This window comes from Cebidichthys violaceus, unplaced genomic scaffold, assembly GCF_023349555.1.
Source record: "Cebidichthys violaceus isolate CVI_PGR_0920_01 unplaced genomic scaffold, fCebVio1.0.p SCAF_3, whole genome shotgun sequence".
Lineage (NCBI taxonomy): Eukaryota > Metazoa > Chordata > Actinopteri > Perciformes > Stichaeidae > Cebidichthys > Cebidichthys violaceus.
Window position 1 is genome coordinate 15,036,923 of NW_027176483.1, and position 20,766 is coordinate 15,057,688.

Here is a 20,766-nt window from a genome sequence, read left to right on the forward strand (position 1 = left end):
CAATGGACAACTAACGTTCATCTCTTTATAAAACTCATAAGTAGTTGCATAAGTGTACATAAGCTTTGGTCTGAGCTCCAGCATCACTGATGTCAGCCAGCTTCATAAAAAAGGAGCAGTGATGTACAGTTAGTGGTCCGGTCACATGACTCCATACTCCAGCAAGCCAGACATACTTGTGTGCAGGTCGAGATTCAAGTTCTTGGGTAAGAATCACAGCAGAAAGACCAAAGTTCATGAACAACCGTAAAGCATGTTATAACATCACGTCTCAAGATAAAAATGATTTTTAGCAGTAACCTGGAACTCCATCAAAAATCTACTGAATACTTACAGAGAATTGCAAAAGACAAAACCGATGTTAAGACATAGTATATAACATAACAACACAAACATGTTTGACTATTAGGTCCTTGTACAGTATGTTATGGCTCAACTTCCATTTCTTAAGATCTTTTGCTCTGAGCAATTTAAATAAATTGACACCATAGTCTTTACAATGGCTCTAAAATATACCTGTGCATATGAATTCTTCTTTCCTGCTCTGTGACAGTATAGAGCAGTGAATACGGGGTCTGTCCTTTTTATTTTTAAGTCTAGCTTACTATGTACACAATCATAAATAGGCATCATAGGAAGCATTTACGTCATGGTCAGGACGAGTCTTCCCAAAAGCCTCCCACTGAACTGTGCTTCAATACAAGGACTTCATTTTAGAGCTTGAAGTCAGTTACTGCTGATTTGTAACACTTCTGACCACCAGATGGAGCTACTCTTCATAAATATTGTGACCAGGATATTTACTGTAGCTCCCTGCTGACAATATGTCACATTCATGAAATCCTCCTGTTAAGTCTTATACTTACACCATATTAATGAATATATACATGAAACAGTACATTATTGCTGTGAAATCAAGTGTCAGACACACGGATACACAAAACATTTTTTGGAAATTCGTCACCCTAACAAGTCAATTTAAAACAAAAAAGCAGCAAAGTACCCACTGCTACCTGCCAGGGGACAGGGGGACGGGGACGGGGACGGGACGGACGACTGAGCGGGCTTCATGTGAATGTCACTATCTTATCTACACCAGTCACATATTGCACCATGTCTTTCCTATTGCTGGTGTCACAACTTTAGCAATTCTTTAAAAGTCTGCATGCAAACTGTGTTGGTACAAATTGGTTTAATCAAGTATTGACCTTAAGATACAGTAAAAAAAAGAAAAGAAAAAAAAAAAACTGTCGTATTAACAGTTACAGTTTGAAATACTGTTAAGAAGTGTAAGCCTGCTCACAGTTTACCATAAAAGCAGTATAAATGTAGAGGCTTTGGGTGCTTCAGCAAAGATGACCTTACTCTGCAGCCTCAAAAAGCCCTTGTGTTGATAGCCTCAGTGCACTGCGATCAGGTTAAGACACTTCTGTTGGAACCACATGAAACTAACTGGAGATGAAGCGGTGGAACGAGAGGTGGCGAGTAAATACACTCACCTTCTGTGCAGCAAACAGTAACGCGTAACAGACAGCAGTTTTAAATACAAGTTTGACACTTTGAAAAGTTAACTGCCAACACCAAAAAAAGGTGCAAGTATCACATGCATCTGTACATATCAATGGAAAGAGTCCTTTCTCTCTCTCACACACACACACACACACACGCTTGAAAAAAACGTGGAAACTTTAAAAGGTCACTGATTTGGGCAGTTGCTGACCACCTGGAGGCATCCTGCAAAAGTCTGGGCTAGATCGGACCAAGGGCACTCCTACTGCCGACTGTCCTGAGGGCCTGGAGTGGCCTGGGGGAGACCCGGTGTACAACAGTGGTGCTGGGAAAGCAGAACGGTCCCTGGGGCCCCTGGAGAAAGGCTTAGAGTAACCGGGTGAGGTGGCTCTGTGCGTGTCTGAACAGCTGGCAGCACCACACTGGAAGGGAGTGAGTCTGTCAGCAAAATTCGCTGGAGGAGGGGGGATGATGGAGTCCACCACCCAGCTCTCCTCTCCTTCATATTCTGGCTCCTGAGGCAAACTGGGGAGACCGCACAGTGAGGGAGGAATAGGAGAGGGCGAGGGAGGGATGAACACAGGAGGTGGAGGCAGAGGGTGGAGAGCAGCGTCATAATCTCTGCCGGTGGGGCGTGGGGCATTGCTGTGCATGCTGGGCATTTCCTCAGGCGTGGAGCCCAGCACCCTCTCCAGGAAGCGGTCGTCTTCATCCGCCTCAGAAAGGTTGTCGTACTGGGAGGTGTTGGAGGGTCGTCGGTCTCCAGTGGGCACCGGGACGTAGAGAGAGACCGGGAACTTGGTTGGCTTAGGGGGAAGAGGTCTGGGAGAGGAGGAGGATGTGGTGAAGGCACGGTGAGAGGGAGGCTTTGAGGGAGGGGTTTCTTTCTGTGCGAGATGAAGAGACGTGGGTGGTTTTGGGTATGGTTTTAGCGATGGCTTCATTTGAGTGACCAGTGGTGAGGCTGAGCGAGGAGAAGGAGAGCACCGCTGGGCCTCTGAGCCCGTCCCAGTCCCCAGGCAGGGTGATCCACTATCCAGACGCCTTTGGTCATTCTGCTCAGTGTCAAAGAATGGTGGAGGTGGCAGCAATGGAAGGTCCAACTCCTCCTCCGTCTGCACAGCAAGAGCTTCCAGAGCAGGGGGCTCATAAGGTGGAGGCCAATCCATCGGCTCTTCCTGGGTCTCAGGGTCTCCAGGCTGGCCCTCCTGTTTACCGACATCTTCGGTCTGGCAAACCTCTGGAAGCGACTCCTTTATATCCTTGTCCAGTCCGACCTCAGCACAGGGTTTGTCTGCTTTTGGAGGTAGCGGGGGTGCTCTGCAAGGCCTCAAAGGAGAAGGTGTTCCCTGTGTGTGGACTACAACTGGGTCGGGTGAAGGCAGAGAAGGCGTTTTCGAGTCCTGGGGCTCCGTGGGTGAAGGGGTCTGGTGTAGGGTGATGCTGTCTGCTTGCTGGGCCTCTGTATTGGGTTGGCTGGGGGGCTTCAGATTCACCTTGACCTCCAGAGGAGAGTCAGGCTGCAGAGGCAGAAGGAGAACTGGTCTCTCTTGACCCAGAGGTTTCTTTGGCTGCTCATCTGACTTGGCTAAAAAAAAAAAAGGAAACAGAAGATAGGGAATATATCAACAAAGGGAAAAATGTTACTTTAGCTTGTAAATGTAGCTTTGAATGTGAATGTAGCTTTATCCCGATAAAAGAATAAAAAGAAAACAACTGCACCTGCAGGAGGTTGGTCCAGCTTTTTACTGCGGAGTTCAGACATAGCAGCCTGTAACTGTTCAACCACCACATCATCAGGCAGGAAGAAAGAAACGGCTACCTGCTCCTGGAGAAACTCCCTCAGGTCCTCCATTGGAAGCTTCTGCAGGCGCTCTGATTGGACACGGACACGATACAGACACAGAAAGTCAACTCATGGAATGGGTGATGCTAGTCTATGAGTAATCTCTCTGATATGACCCATGAATAGCAATTATATTGTTAAAAGACTTCAACACAGGCCTAACTTTAAGACACAAAGTGAAGAAGTGGCCCGTCAAAAAAATGCAACTGTGCTGAGGCGATGCTCGTGCAGGCAGCCAATGAAAAGTCAGCTTTTGATTCTTCTCCACAGCAACTGCCCACTTGCGTTATGTAAGCCAGTTAGGAGGCAGCCAAGCGAGATGCAGCATGCGATGTAACACACGCTGGTATAGCAACAGCAGCCATGGCTGCATCTGGACATGAAACTGGTTTGACTTGCTCAGCACTGCACGGCACGAGAGACAACGTAGTCGTCCTCGTACTCACTCTTGTGTAACTTGAGGGTTGTATAAGCCATGGCAGTTAGCATCTTCTCTCCCTCCAATATGTAGATGTCCCATAAACGCAGGGTGAGGGTGAACGGGGTCTGTTATATAAGACACACAGCAGCAGATTAAAAAAAATAATTCAACAACACCAGATGTAGTCCCATGTTCAAAAGAATATACTGATTAATGAGTTTCAATGCAGAATATGTCTGGCACTAGATATGTACAGAGAAGAAGAATCATGCAGTTTGCATTCTATTGGAAATCAAAATACTCACTCTATCAATGAAGCACTGCAAAAACCATTTGGTGGTGTAGATTCCTGTTGTCATCTGCTCCTTGTCCTGTGGGGCAAGAATTAATGAGGATTAGTCTCTGTGGGACGTCACTCCACATAATCTGTTCCCAGTTATAAATCTCACTTTCCAGTTCAGACTCCTGGCCTTTTATTCAAAATGATGAGAAATGAGCCGAATAAACTGACTGCAGCCCACGACCTTAGTCCCACGTCTCTTGCATGGACAGAAAGCCCGAGTCGTACAGATGTACTTTAACTTACCAGGTGTTTCTTCAGCTTTGGCAGCATTTTGGAGAGGATCAGCTCATAGTGGGCCTGGAAACGATGCAGCTTGGGAAATCCTGGGATGAAGAACCCTAGCACAGTAAAAAAAACAAAATCAGCCAACCATAACTTGATATTAACTCTCACACATTTTTGTCCTTTTCAATGAGAAGATTTATTATATTTGATATGTCTAATACTATAAGCTCTGCTTTGTTTGTGTCTGTCTTCATTTCTTCCTCTGTCCCTCACCATGCATAGCATGCTTGCTGTTGGTGAGGAGCTGGGACAGAGCCCAGAAGGCCTCTTCCTCATTCAGGTACATGAGCAAAATGGCAGCGATCTGACTCATCCCTTGGCAGTAGCTCACCTCCTGTGGGACACATGAGCAGAGACAGGTCCGATTTAACAGGATGGGCAAATGAGAAGAATTATTCATAATTTAATAGAGCGCACACACACACACACACACACACACACACACACACACACACACACACACACACACACACACACACACACACACACACACACACACACACACACACACACACACACACACACACACACACACACACACACACACAGAGAGAGAGGACGAGACATGAGCGCACCTGAATGTCTGATGTGGTCTGAAGCCAGACTGTGGATGCGTGTGGACACACCGCACACGAGGACCTACTGTACACGCAGCTACAGTATCATAAACACTTTTACCAGAGGTTGTTCAAATATTTACTGAAGCCCAAAATACATTCTCAGTAATGTCATGTCTTCAACTTGAATTAGCGCCAATTTGACAAAATGATTCAATGATTTACGCTAAACACGTCGCCCTTGGCAAGCACAGATACACAAAACTAGACACACACTTGGTATTTGTCCATATTAAGGCTGATTTATTGTGCAGCCAGAAATGGACATTCCAAAGTATCCTTTCAAGGAAATACAGTAAATATAGTCACGGTTACTCTGAGGTTAAACTACACATTCTCTGCATTCTTCCCTATCATCTCAGAGGCAAAAGGACAAACACATACACCCCCCTCCCTCTGTGTGTCTCTCTCGCTCTCTTCTACTGACCCAGTTTCTCCTGAGCAGTGTGTGAAGAGGGGAAAGGGAAAAAAGGGAACAGCTCATGCCCGTTTCCTCTGGCTCAAACACCTCCACCGCACAGCAATCCGAAAAACAGACTTGGACTGTGTTTGTGTGCGGGGAGATGTAATGTACTGTACACAAAGCAAAGCTGCCTTTGAATGGTAATATTTCTATCCCTACCAGACGGCAGCAATCTGTGCTTACATGAGAATTATCGTATACAGATTAATCCTCATGCATATGTTATGACACACATGCATTTACTGTATTTTAGTATGTACGTGTTGATACGGAGAATTCTCACTTGGTTGTAAAAGCTAGATTTCACCCAACAGAGATAAACTCTGGCTTGTGGTGGAGAAAGTACAGAAGGACTTTAAAGTAGATGCAAGTTCTCATCATTATGTCTAACCTCAGCATCCACAACTGCATCTCAAACTATTTCACAGCAAAGACTGTTAAGATTACAAATAAAAAGGATGAAACTGTCAGTACTACAGTACAGTACTTGAGGTGGAACAAAATCATACGTCTGTATGACAGTGTATCTAACGGTGCATCTTAAATCAAGAAAACCAGGCTCTCTTTCCTTGCCTGTTAAATGATAATGTCAAAGGAGAACTTGGCCTCACCATGTGAGTGCTGACTATGGATGTGTGTTCACTGGTGGTCTGACTGTTACACTGTGTTGCTGTACATTCAGGCAGCACCACACTCATAAATAAAAGATCTCACCAAAGGCTATAAACAAGAATGGGAACAGATGGCTTTAGAGTGCTTGGGCTTTTTTTTGCTCTATCTAAACTAACGCACTTTATGAACTGTTGCACCACTGACGTGCTGCTTTTGCTTCGCAGCAAGTGTACACAAGATTCCTCCATGTTATATAACACACACCTAGGCATACAACTTCACTTCTGCATACACACACACACACACACACACCCACACACACACACAAACACACTTACCGTGTTGTAGACAGAGTAAGCTGCTAGTACGTGGAACAGGGCCTGCTGCCTAGAGAGGGAACAGAGAAACCACCAGTTAAAAATGAGGAAGTGGTTCCTAAGCAACAATCGAGCATGTTGACACAGTGTGTCGGAGTGCAGTGGAGTTTATTCCATTCAAATTCCCGGAGGCCACATGAATAATGATTTGTCAACCACCTCATCCCCAAATTAACTCCATCAATCAGCACAGACAGCTGCCAATATTTCTGGGAAGGCTGAGGAAGCCTGGCTGCATCGTATCATCCTGGTAGCGTTTGTATAAGTGTGCGTGTGCGTGTGCGTGTGTGCGTGTGTGTGCGTGTGTGTGTGTGTGTGTGTGTGTGTGTGAGCATAGTCTGTCCCTCTACCCAGAGGTCCTACAATTGAAGTATCCAGCTTTGCGTTTAAGTATTAATGAAGGTGCGTGTGAAAGGTTTTCTGTGATCCATCAAAAAATAATAATCACATTATTCAGAATTTATGTTTCTAGGGATCAAGAAAGGTAAAAGGCTTTTCATCAAATCATTTTGTCCAAAGTGTGCAGCTTCTACACAGTTTTTATGACCACTTGGTTGCGTGCTGCGTGGTTGATTACATCTGGAGTCTCAACTGCTTCCGACAGTGAACCCAAGGCAGCTATTGTGTGTGTGTGTGCGTGTGTGTGTGTGTGTGTGTGTGTGTGTGTGTGTGTGTGTGTGTGTGTGTGTGTGTGTGTGTGTGTGTGTGTGTGTGTGTGTATATATATATTTCAGTTGAGAAGTGGCATTAACAAATATAATGTAGATGAGAGAGGATGTCTCCCCTCCAAGCCTCTATGGTAAATACATGTCTTATAGACAGAGACAGGAAAGGCAGCTTGAAATAGCTGTCAGTGTCTCGGTGTGAGTGAGACAGCTGTTGACCTGCAGGGAAGGAGTGAGCAGCCAAGCAGGATGGAGCGTTGTTTTGGTCTGTTTGGACTCGGTGGCTTTGAATTGAAGGGGAAGTACATTACAAAGAGCACTCTGCCTCGCATTCGGTCTGAATTAAACCGACAAGGACAAACCAGTAGCCTTCAGATCACTGTTGACTCCCACAACTCTGTTCTGAGGCTCATTTAATGTATGTTTAATTGCTAAATATATTAGCATTATATCGATGTGGGCAGTGTTATTATCTACATATACACTCGATGTCGGTGCACATTTCTGTGTGAATACCATTTCCTGTGGGGCTTCATGCACTGACAGGAAGGCTAATAAAACACAGAGGAGGAAACCACCGCTTTGGTTGTGTGCTTGTGTGCGTGTGTGTGTGCGTGTGCGTGTGTGTGTGTGTGTGTGGGGGGGGGGGCTGCCACAAAATGTAAGCTCGAGGTCACACTCTGCAGAAACGTAAGGGAAAACCTGAACATGGGAGGTGAGAAAGAAAATATAAACAAGAACCTTGGAGACACAAAAGGGTTAAAGATAATTGTTATGAAAGCTAACTAAACTATGTCAATGATTTTACAGGCTAAAGGTCTAATAGCTAATAGAAGTAGATGTATATGATCCGCAGTAACAAGCTTTCTGTTAAGTGAAGCTAAGAACTCACTTGACTCCAAAGCGGTCCATGAACATGATGTGGTTCCTGAAGGTTCTGTTGACGTCCAGGTCGATCTGTTTGATCTCTGTGGAGAAGTTACGAGCCTGCAGCTTCATTCTCTGGAGGATAGAAAAAAAATAATTGGTTTCAAAAGCAATCAGAATTTCACAGGAATTGTCCTCCTTTTTAAGAGTCATACCTCATATTTTCCGACGTTATCTTGTTTGACTTTTTCTATGTCCAAAAGCAAGGCCCAGGCCTGGCCTCTCAGCTGCAGAGGGATGCCTTTATATACACGCTTCACCAACTGAAACACATGTGACATATGAACAGACTCTCTAAACATAAAGAGGCCACAACAACTAGAGGAGAGAGGCAGAGGGTCAAGTATGAATGCTGCTTTACGGGATGCAGCCTTGTTAGCTCTCCGGAACGACAAGGACTCATCACAGGCACTTATGTGCTTCCTTTAACTGTCTAGACCAGAGAGGGGGGGGATAAGGGAATACGCTCTGGTTAAAAAGGGAATGGAAAACAGATTATTAACAGAAGCAGAAATAATACATCAAATAGTTGAGTCGGAAAAAAAGGGAAGAGAGGGCTAAATTGAAACAGCATGGTGGTGTACCCACCAGTATGGAGTTACACACCTTTTCACTGTTCCTGTACTTGTCCCACTTCTTCACCATCTTCAGCCATTTCTCCACTCGCTCGAGCTCCTGCTGCTTTTGCTGGTGAGAGGAAAGACAAACATACATGTGGTCAAACATATGCGAAAAGAGCATCAATGCATCACATGAAAGGTCAGAATCTGAACTTCCTACGCAGGTTAAAAATGGATACCTTCTCTTCAAGCGCACTGGGTGTCAGCAACTCTTTCTCACTGGAGCGAAAAAGCAGAGATGCACAGCACGCATTAGAAGTCTGGACATTGAGAGATTCATCTGAGTTTGGCAGTAATACAATGCATCAGCAACATGTGAGAAAGATAAGAGACAGAAGGAAGAGGGACAGATGATATCTAGATACAAACAAAGGTGTTCTCCTAGAATTGAAACGACTGCGAGGAAGCGGTGAAAGCATTAAGGCGGGTAACTTACTGCAGGAAGCCGAAGCGGTCGGTAACCTTATAGATGCTGTAGTCAGCATCTTCCCATGGGTCAATGCGGACACCCTCCTGTCTGCCCTGAAACAACCACATACCACCACTCCTATTATCGCAAAGTAAACAGCTTAGAGGTGACTTACGATGGTGCAAGGGAAACAAACAAACTGTGAAACAGAAGAAGTAGAATGTATTTAACTGCTGGGTAAACAGTGATAGCGTACCTTCTGTCATCAAAACTACACTAAACACTTTTATTTTTGCCTTATCTTTCACGTGTAGTTCTCTTTTCCTAATGGGTCACTTAAAAGTTTTCTTTAACTAGAATTTGTAAGCTACACACGCCGAAGTTGCTGTCATTAATTGATCATTCCTAGTAATCCCATTTCCACTTCCTGTTGGTAATGAATCTACTCCGGGCCTCACTCAGACCATCTACTCCCCGTTGTAATGTGTTACGTAGATCCACCTTTACTGCCCTTCATGAAGGAAATATTATGTTCCAAAAGAATCATGACTTTACTTTTTAAGATTGGACCATCTTTCTGAAGACTTTCATGAGCTGTGTTACACCATCTGCACCTGATCTTGAGGATTGTTATAGTTAGTATTCCTGTGCACACACTTACCTTGTCATATTTAGAGATGATTTCAGTGCGTTCCTCTGCTATCAATGTGTCTATGTCCTTCTTCATGTCAAAATCTAGGAGGAGGCAAACAAAAATGGCATTCATAATGATCAGAATTGGCATAAACCATTTCAATATGACAATGTGTGAGTATGTGCGTTTATAAGATATTGTAGTTTGGTGAGTTACTGCTGGTTGTTGGTATGAAATATGACGACATGATCAAGTAATAAAAGTACTTTTAGAGATGGATTATGATTGGACATTTTCTGACTGAACGTGTTGTTTTATGATAGTTGAGTTTATAAAGATGAGAGAATAGATCAATTACAGATCGGTGCTAAGCTGGAAGGATTTCCGTGTTACTAAAGAACACTCAGCATTGTTAAATAGGTCCTGACAGGGTCTCTGAATGCCTCATGCTAGTGGTGGGTACACAGAACAGCCATCGCTTGAGGTGACGTCATCTTATCCCCTGAGATGAAAAGGACCACACAATGCTCCCCTTCCCATACCTCTCACCATGAGATCAGCTCATTATTACTAACTTTCTTACTCACCAAACCCCAAAAAGAACAGAAACACATCTGACAAATCATACAAATTGTTGCTCGTTAAGAGTAGACATTGTCCGTAGCGTGCTGGAGTCTGGCACAGCCACGAGGCCGTCAGCAACTTCCTGTTAGTGTCCCCCGAGCTTCAGCTGACAAAACGCTAGACCTCAGCTCGAGGTCACTGATTCTCAGTGTCAAGTTATAATTAGTGATGCACTGAACATTATTCTAAAAATTTGTTTAGCTCAAGTCAGACTGCGAGTGAAACAGAAATATTTAGATTGACCCTCTCACAATATCAAATCATCTAAATCTATTTCCCCTCCTTGATCTTGAAATGCATAAATACTGTGTAAAAAGCCAAATAGTCCTCTGGTGTGTTTCCAGACTCAGACAGGTGTATTACTTTGTGATTCATAATCCCATTTCACCTCAAACCAATGACAAAAGTACATAAAGAGATTAAAAAAAGCATGTTCATATGGATACGCGTGTTATTCCAAGACCATTTGAGCGTTAATCACAAGCAGGCGTAGTAGGCCAGTGGGTCATATAAGGCATGTATAATAAAGGGTGACACAGAGTGACAGTCATGTCTATGGGACTCTGTTTCTATAACATGTGGGTGTGAACCTCCGTAATGTTACCGACTCATAATATAGTACAGAGGCAAGAAAGCGACAGACTGAGCTGAGCCCATGAGGAAAGAAACAGAGAAGTGGACAACTGAGGCCAGAGTCCTTGATGAGACCAGAACTTTGATGGTCCTGGAGAACCCCCCCCCCCACCATCTCACAGCATAACCCCTCCCTGACCCCAGTCTGGCCCTCTAAGCCTGCCTCGAGCTTGATGAGGTCTGGCAGCGGGCTCGGCTGTTTAGCAGTTGTCAGGGCTGAATAATCCCCCAAGAAAGAACAGCCTCACCTCTCATTCACCAGACCAGCATCTCAGAGTGAAGTTTGGATATGAAGAATATGGCAGTAGTGTGGAGACAAAAGAAACAGATACACAACCCAACAAAGCCTTTGTCATAATGCTTAAACCGTATCTGCTGGACAGATGACGCCAAGACAATATAAACAAAAGTTACATTTGTAGGATGATCTAATAAAATATAATCAACAAAATGAATTGCCAGTTGTGACACTCCAAAATCAACATGATTTATTTCAGAACCATTCGGTGACTTTTGTTTGAAAAGGTCTCAGGCTTTAAAGGAAAACTCTACAGAAGAGCCCAATGCAACAAATGCCATGACTGAGGAATACCTTCACTGACGTTTGACAACATGTGGAGCCAGCTGAGCCTTCAGGCTGTATGCATGTCTGAAATGCCTCTCAGCGACAGGTGTGTGTGGCACCTGCTGCCTCACACACACACACACACACACACCCTTTAACGTTTCCCCACAGACCCTTGTGCCGACCACGACACATTTCATGTGAAACGATGGGAGATTTCCACAACATAATTTACACCGTAGTGCCAGAACAGTGGGCCAACTGACTGTCGTTGGGCATCTAATTTCAAGATGCAGTTTGTTTAAGAATCATTTATGTTTTGGGTCAGATATTATAGCTCTCTAAAACTCTCTCTTTAACTAAACTCCAGGTGGGAATTTAATTTTATACAAAGGTGTGAAGAAGAAAAGAGACAAGCAGAGTGCATGGGACAGGGAGTGAGAAGGTGAAACTGAAGCTTTATTTTAACCTTTTCATCAGGTGCCAAGTCCTTCCACCATAGAAATCTGACCCCCGAACGCCCAGCATCCAGTGTTCTCCTTCAAAACAACAGCTGAGTGTCTCGTCTAACAGGTGGCTAGTGAAACCACACCACCAAGCAAACGGCCTCTGCTGTTCAATGCTTTCCTTTTTACAATTCCCTTTTTCTTTGTTCATCTCAGGTCAAAACTAGTTCAGGTTTTTCTAGGCATCAGCATATTTTTCTGAACAGCTGAGTAAACAGCTGCAAGGTGGCACCATCAACACGACTCTAACCTCGCCTGTATCCTCTGATCAGGGGAAACGTCCGTCTAGTAGTACTTTACATACGCAAGTCTGCCGTCACTCGGCTTCAAAGTAGAAATGAGGTAAATATCAAGAGTTGGAAGTGTTAAGCATCAAAGTGATGTCTCAATAACAGAAACGTTAAATAGATGTGAAAAGTTGTGTTGAACTCCTGTTTGCGTCCAGTGATTATTTAAATATATACGGGTTATAAATACTTATAAAGGCCAAACCAATAATTAGGGCTGTGTTTATCTAATTTTCTTTCCCTAGCTACAATTCTTATTTCACAGATGAATCATTTTAACAAGTCAAAGGCATGGCCATACATGACTACCAACAGTTGTGAGACATAACTAAGCAAAACGTGACTAACTTGAAGGCTCTGGAGGGGCTTCCAAGTTAGTCACGTGATTCTGAAAGAGAGGTTTTTCATTCAAGCTGCACGTGGGGTGTTGTGAAGCGTTTTCAATCACTAGTGTCCGTGAGATAAAGTGGTGCTAGCGGACTGTTGTGCTTCATCTTTAGCTTCCAGCTGCTTACTTCCTGTGTTGAGTCTCCAGACTGCTGATAGTATTGTGTTGGGGTCAGGAAGAAAAGGAAACCGGTGACCGGCACTCCTTTAACAACAGGTTCAATAAGAACTGTGACGAGAGTGTGACAACAAAATGGGTCTTACTCCAACCAAGGAAAACCCTTTTTACAGACAAAGCTTCAAATGATCCAGACTTGGAGTCAGCAAAAAAGATGTGAGTAATGCCCAAAAGTGGTCAGTTCACATTAACTCTGCTGGTATTTTGCTTGTGAGTCACCAACACAGCTGAGTCCCCTCCTCGATGGGCGAGCCATCAAGGGCATTACATCTTGTGGTTGGTGCAAAGAAATTTCCTTTGAACAGCTATTTTTAAAGGAAAGTGGCTAGTTGCGGTGGGGATCGGGGTGTGAAACTGATAGAAGCTGGAGATAAAAAGGGAGTAAGCAGCAGAGAATGTTACTGAGTGGGAGAGAGATCTTACAAATAGAGTCAAACATCACACCTGAAGACAAATATAGCAAGAAAGAGATTCATTTTAGGTGTAAACTAGCTTTTAAGTAGTAGACAAGCTGAACATTTCAGATGAGAGTGAAGGGCAGAGACAACACAGGTATTCACATCTTCTATATTAAAACACAGCAATCCTTCCACGGCTCTCAACATGTAGACGGAGTGAGGCCAAGGTGGTGAGAAAGTGGTACGTGAGCCGGTTTAGACGGTGAGCGGATCGTGGGCCACAGTTGCAGATGGCTAATGCACAATTAATATGCAGCGAACAAACCCCTATGGCTAAATGTTGATAACCTGCTTGCTTACAGGATACAATACTTGAAGCCTGAGCCTCTATGTGACATAATTTCCTGTTATGACATAGCGCTCTAAATCTAGCTTGGAAGTTCTCAGTGCACTGTTGTAACCACAAACAGCTTGCACAGCGCTCTGAATCCGTGGTGTTAGGCAGAGATGCGCCAGTCAAAGCCTCCATTACTGATTTATCACCAAAAAGGTCCGGCCTCGAAATGTATCGCATCTTCACGATGTGTTCACTCCTGCTGTGACCCACATGGCCTGAAGTGTCACGGAGAAAGAGTCAGAATAATTAAGAATTAAAAAGTAATTTTATAGCAAAAACTTTTAAGGAGGAAACTCCAAAGGCCATTTATTCCTGTTTTAGAGCCAAGTAGGCTAGCTAATATGTTTCACTAAAATGTAACATATACATTCAGCTGTGTTGGCTTACTCTCTACCCAATTTCACTGTGGTAATAAAGTCAAAAACATGTCCTCTTTTACATAAACTTCTACATGTCCTTGTTCAATAATCATCTCTCTTTTGGCCCATGATCAATCTTAATCTGAGCAGCAGTCAGAGAGTTAAGGCAGAGGATTATACAAGAGCAAAATCAGAATGACAGCCCGAGATTAGGAAGAGTCTGGCAGTAGTCAACTGTGGAAAATCTGAGTACAGTGAGCTCCACTGGACTGATAGTGAGGGGTGTGTATTCATGTCTGTGGGAGTGGAGAGTTAAACAGAAATGAATTCTGGTCTTCAACCTACTTACTGGTATTGCATTAGAACCCCAAGGAACCGATTTATCTCGGCCATTTTAAGATTTGATTACATTCTTCATAGAGCGTCTTTGTGGTTGGCACTCCGACCCACTTCCCAAACTGCTGATGGCGTGACGAAGGAGAAGACGACAGATGTTTGGTTCGTTTTACCACTGAATGATTAGTCAATGCTGCGTGGTCAGCCAAAGGACGCTCTGGCTCTGAGATCAGAGCAGCTCAGGCCATGCACTCATTCAACCTGGTGAACCTCACTACTCCCATACCGTGCCTCCGTGTCATTTATCACGACGTATTACTGTCCTGCACATGAGGAGATTAACTGAAACTACCACCCGACAAAGTACCATCGGCAACTACAACAATACCATCTGATTTTGATAATTCATAAATGAGTGTCCTTAAAACTTTTGCATTCAAATTTTTAAAAATCTAAAAAGGAAAATGTTAAATAACGGACACACAGTGCTACATCAAGGGGCTTCTTGTAGTCTAACAGACAACAGACAGAAAACCTTATCACATGCCACCCATTAACGTAATTCAGTCTCTCTACAGTATAAATAATCCCATGACGGCTATGTTTCTGTTTGCACATTGTTATGGTTTACACACACACACACACACACACACACACACACACACACACACACACACACACACACACACCTTAAGATATCAGAAAACGCATTAAATGTAGTACTTTTGCAAACGTGTTGGTAGGTAATCATTTCAGTAATTATAGCAGTAATTACTAACACAGTTCACTGCAATGAACTTCAAAGAATGCATTGTAATGCACCGTGTGTTACATTAGCTTAATGCTGTAGGCTGGTGGTGATTGTGGAGAACAAGCATATCGTTCCAGTTCAGAAAAAGGAACGAGGCTTACAAGCGACCACATGGCTCTAATTTCCACATGAAGAAGTCTGAAGTCCCAGATGGCTTCAGAGCTTCAGTTTTAATGAGAGAGAGAGAGAGAGAGAGAGAGAGAGAGAGAGAGAGAGAGAGAGAGAGAGAGAGAGAGAGAGAGAGAGAGAGAGAGAGAGAGAGAGAATGGGGATTGCTCAAAAAGGTGTTTTTTCTATTTTCAGCCGGGGCACCGTAGCTGTGGAAATATATCAGATGTCCTTTTTGCTGATAAAGTAGCTCCTGTCCCGGTTCACATATTCCAGCCACAGACTGCTGTCATGTTCACCCTCAGATGTTTTGTTAATTTCCTCTGAACACAACGCTGATTTGGCAGTTGAAAACAAATGGATGTTACAAAAGGGAGCCACTAAGAGTATAACAAAGTCGCCCCACAGGAAATCTAAGCAGGCTGGTAGATGTTCAACAGCTCGCTCTTTCTTTAAAGGGAGGTATGGAGTCCAGATGGAACTTCAGAGATACAGTTAAACTGATAAACCTGGATAACTGTATGCTTGAGTAACGATACACAATTGCAAAAAACTGGTATAAAAAACACATACCAGGTTTTATCTTGTTTGCCATCTTGCCCATAATGATCAATCATGACACATACAGCGAATGACATGTAAAAATAACCCAGACACTTCAATTCCATCAGCCTCCAGACAGTAGAAGGATGCAAATGTTTAAGGCCCCTGCTGCCAAACATGTGCTCTGCAGGTGTGATGGTGCATGGACAATAGACAATTGTTTACCCTTACCCCTGTGGTTCCTCTCAGGAATTTAACATAGTGGCTATTGACTCACAGCAAAGCATGGCAAACAGTTGGGTTGAAGCGACCACTGACACCATACAAACTAGAAAATCAACTTAGGAAACGGGGAGAAGAACGATACCAAATTAGGCCGATGAGAGAAAACAGCTGGGCAGCCTTGATGGCCAACCACTACGTCTCCTTAACAAGAGATTCCTTGTCTTTCTTGCTGTCTGAGCCTCTTTTTCCTCCGTCTCCCTCCGATTCTTTTGTACGCTGTAGGATTTGTGTTTATGCATAGAAAACAGCAGCGACACAGAGACTGTGTGACCCCATGGGTGAAGCATCCAGAGCACAGGGACTGGGGAAAAAAAGCACATGGCTGAGAATAGCTTTTTGTCCCCAAGGGGCTTTTCTGTCCTGCTCCACTCTGCATTACCACTGTCGCTCTGCCCTTAGCGTTTTTTTCCCCAAAGCTGAGCACATACATCACAGATTGGCCAACAACACTCACCATCCCAAACTACCCAACATTTTCCCCCAGCTTAACAAAGGAAATAACAAGTGGGAATCTGAGGATGGAGAGCTCTTTATCACCTCACCCTGCATCTGACCCGGCCTGAGAACTGTCTCTGGTCCTCACTGCTGTGTCTAAATATAACAATGACCACACAAAGTTGTAGCTGCTGGAGTCTCAGGCCAGCCAGAGAAGCCTCGTTTCCCAGGGTGGCAGCACATTTTCAAGGGGATGGTATGAGGAGGACAGGAATGTCAAGGGAACAGTATTCATAAACACAAAACCACATGACCCTGCTGAGAAAGCCAAGTTCTTATAAATGGATCCTCTTCCTTGCAAAGGATTCATAAGAGTCATAAAACCATCTGTGAAGCCAGAGGAAAAGCTCTCATCTAGTTTAAATAAGTAGTGCTTTACATTACAAACAAGCACTGTACTCTTCTAAAATGTATAAAATAAAACTAATATTTGAATATGAAGTTGAACAACCAATAATGCACGGGGGAAATACACAATATTTAGGAAAGTTATGCAGTCTCCCACTTACTGTCATGTTATTTTTAAATTCCAACGGCCATTTTCAAAAACATCCTTAAAACTTCCTCCAGCAGTACTAACCTCCTTCACTGCACCAACATGCCAACGCCACGGTCAACCAGCTCCAGACAACATGACATCTGATGCAACGCACCACATCACAGCAATGCCAAACTGATTCAATAATTCAAAAAGGTCAACACCTGCTGATCGCTAGTTAAAAAGCTCAGCAGAAATGATGCTAGCTTCACTGAGGCACACATACCACTGGCTATTTGGTTATCATAGTTTTCATGTTCAAATGATGTTTACAGGCACAGAGACAGAGGATTATGGTATGTAAGGGGAACAGTCTGGAGGGAAATTGTAATTTTGCCGTGATTCAACAACAATATATGGCGCAAAGACAAATCTAAAGTGGCATCTAAAAGAGAGACAAAGCAGAGACAATAATAGAGGGGAAATTCCAAATCAGCCTAATTTAGCCTTTATACAAATACCACAAGACAAACAACTGTATGGGCTATTATCCCATAGAGCTATTACTCATCTCCTCAGCGGTGGTCTGTTTTCAGCCTGAGTGACCATCTTCAGTCTCAACAGTAGAGTGACCTCAATTGTACTAATGATAGAGTGGTGGGAATAGATTTAGCTAATTTATAGACAATTTCAGCTCATGCAGATGTTGCACTAGCTCCTGGCAGAGGCTCACTCTACTCAAGGCTCAATCAATGCAGTGTGATGATCACTTTATGTAGCAAGCAAGGTTGATCCCACGGTACGCACACACGCACACAACCACACACACGCACACACACAACCACACACACCCACAGGTTTGTGGAACTGGAAATAGCACATAGAGTGTGACGACCTGTCCATATGCACCCCTGACTATCACTTAGTCTGTGACGCGATATGCTCCAGCACCTTGTGACCCCGACCAAAATAAGAAGAGATATGGAAATGCCATACCTCCAAGACATCTGGAAAGATAACACTGCAACTCTAAAAAGACATTTCATGAGTCACAGAGCAGGGCTGAAACCTCTCTGTCTTGTAGGCAAAAGGCTTCGGTATCTGGTGCGTTTTGTGACACCCAGCATTGGGCATTTGACGGATATCATAAAGCCCCTATTCAGGCAGACAAAAAGGCCATTGAACCCTCTCCACTGAAATCATATTATCACAATAGAATACAATGAAGGCTGCTGATTGGAGAGTTACGAGACGCCCATACATGAAAGTCAAATTTGGTCTGATAACGATAAAACTATTCAATCATATTGAATTGAGCAGTTTTGTTAACCAAACTAAACCTTTACATATCATTTGCTGCTGCAATGCTTTCATCCAGGAAATAAATATATGTCAATGCTTTTGATGCATCATGCAGTGAGAGAAGTGGTGATTTACATTATGAAAATGAAAAAAAAACGTATTCACAAACTCTGAGAGTACTAAAAAAAAGGCCAACGCTGCTGACTGAGGCCCATTCACAGGCATACAAACAAAATAATGGCTCACATGCTCTGCCTCACACGTGGCTCACATCCTGTTGGCATCAGCGAGGGCAGTCAGATCATTGTTCAAGAGCACATTCAAGTCCCTGAAAGCCTTCTACAAGTTAAAGTTCAAATCAAACACATTTTTATAAAAGTCAAACTTCTCCAGCAAAGCAAAATGTTTTCGAAGGCTTTGCTTTGCTTTGGCGATGAAGAAATATACATCAAGACAAATGTTATTATAAATACACTGATCCAATAACAACTTCAGGGGAACAAATCTTGTATATCGAAACACCATTTTTGAAAGGCGCTAGTTGTAAATGGAGCATCGCATTAAAACGGACGTTGGGTCGACTCATTGGGACTTGATCTCTCACATCAAAAATCATTTGACACCAGCAACATCACGGAGCAGAGAGAGGTACACAATGCAGGAGGAACGAGGTGAGGGGCGGGTGGGTGACGGCCCTGTCGCATGCTACGCATCACACTAAAGCACACCAACAGTGCTGTCACCTTTCCGGCATTGAGCTTCCTCCTCAAACCACAAGCAGAGTGTCACATGCTGAAGGCTGAACATAGCAACAATAAAAGGAAAATACAAAATGCTCCATGCTCCGGGCTTGTGGGCGTGTGCATGAACAGCTAAGAGAAAATACTACTCATCATTGTACAAATTGTTTGTGGACTGAGTTGTACTGAGATTAGATCCTGTGCACCCATAAGCATTGGAATGCAGACATGTATGCACAAAAACACAAAAAAATATGAATCTGTCTCCTTCAACTTCCCCTTGCCATCACAAACAATGATGATGCACCACAATTAATGACATTGCATATCTAAACGTTGGCTAGAGATCATGTGCACTTGCATTAGCAACATGCACATCTGCTGCATTACACTGAAAACAAAAACACAATGGGGGGGGGGGCAGTACAATGACCAGCAGACATCTGGTTGAGGATGAGAGCTAAATCCTGCTGGAGATCTTTCACTCAGTGTGTCTGTAACCTCCCCCACTCCACGTATGAACCAGTGAGACGCCCAGTTAACCTTTCAAAAGGGGACCACGCATGACATGACGTGACATACACAGACCAGTAACTGACTGGTTGGACGCTGGAGCATCTGCGGGGTGAAATCCTGCTCGCTCCAACGGCGAGAACAGTGTTTCCTTTTAGCATTAAATGCATTATCTCGATCACAAGTACAGTTCCTGATTCTGACACTTGTCTCACACAGCAGCCTACGTTCATTAGATAAAATGCGGAACTTAAGCGTGTCAAGAGTGAAACACAGAGAGAGACTCTGCTTTATAGGAAGACATCACAAACACACACTGTTTGTTGAGAGTGGGTTATAACCAGAAAACAGAGGACAGAGAGGCGGATCCCATCGTGGACACATTTCTCGCAATCCTAAACGGAGTTCATATGCTATTTAGATTCTGGAGAGACCGTGAAGAGTGATGCAAAATCCGAAATCCCCCGAAATCTCCCTGTGTTCTTACCACATAAGGTAACTCACGCGTTAAACTGGCCAAGAAATCTACTCTTACAGTAAAATTATTCGGTTCCCAGAACGAAAAACACCAGCATACATCTCCATTTCTATAAACCACGTGCACGTGGGGAGACCAATCTATCGATATCCAGAGCTGTCCACGCAATTAGTAACGTTAGTTAGGGCTCCGGATACTGGTTTGTAGTGGATTAGGCAAGTTGTAAAAACACAAAATGGACCAAATTAATACATTCAGACGACAAGTACCAAGTGGCCACCCAGGTCCAAGTGTTTCCAGGGCTAAGTACGGTCCAGTGAGTATAGAGTAAACAGTATAGTAGAGCCACTAATGTTCAGTCGTCGCTGCTTACCTTTTGGAGTGACTTCCCTTCTTCTGCTGCGCTGTACCTACAAGTAGAGACTAAATGCACTATTCTCATTATCTCCCTCGCTGTCCAGGGGAGCCCGTCACCGAAACACTGACAACAACAGCACCGTGCTGAAGACTCGTCCCCGACTGTCGACGAGCGTCGCTGATATCGATGCTGGTCAAACGGACGCACCCCCTCGTCCAGGTCCACATGCCTCGCGCTGGCTGTAGCTGTCTGGCAGG

General features: G+C 43.9%; 1 protein-coding gene across 1 annotated transcript; it reads right to left on the minus strand.

Moving 5' to 3' along the window:
• Positions 1 to 11: 11 nt before the first annotated feature.
• On the minus strand, positions 12 to 20,733 carry si:dkeyp-19e1.3 (USP6 N-terminal-like protein). Its single transcript, XM_068722493.1, has 14 exons — positions 20,525 to 20,733; positions 9,756 to 9,829; positions 9,122 to 9,207; positions 8,865 to 8,904; positions 8,672 to 8,752; positions 8,221 to 8,328; positions 8,031 to 8,140; positions 6,435 to 6,483; positions 4,618 to 4,738; positions 4,363 to 4,457; positions 4,082 to 4,147; positions 3,802 to 3,901; positions 3,232 to 3,384; positions 12 to 3,097 (listed from the first exon to the last, which is right to left on the minus strand). The coding sequence occupies exons 2-14, from the start codon at positions 9,819 to 9,821 to the stop codon at positions 1,689 to 1,691; spliced, it is 2,484 nt and encodes an 827-aa protein (XP_068578594.1). The 5' UTR covers positions 9,822 to 9,829; positions 20,525 to 20,733; the 3' UTR covers positions 12 to 1,688.
• Positions 20,734 to 20,766: the final 33 nt, after the last annotated feature.

Bases quoted from the DNA above. Each gene is read 5' to 3' on its own strand.
- si:dkeyp-19e1.3 (XM_068722493.1), bottom strand. From the start codon at position 9,821: ATGAAGAAGGACATAGACACATTGATAGCAGAGGAACGCACTGAAATC. The intron at 9,208-9,755 runs GTAAGTGTGTGC...TGGTTGTTTCAG, and splicing joins TCATCTCTAAATATGACAAG to GGCAGACAGGAGGGTGTCCG. The intron at 3,385-3,801 runs GTGAGTACGAGG...GTGTCCAATCAG, and splicing joins AACCCTCAAGTTACACAAGA to AGCGCCTGCAGAAGCTTCCA.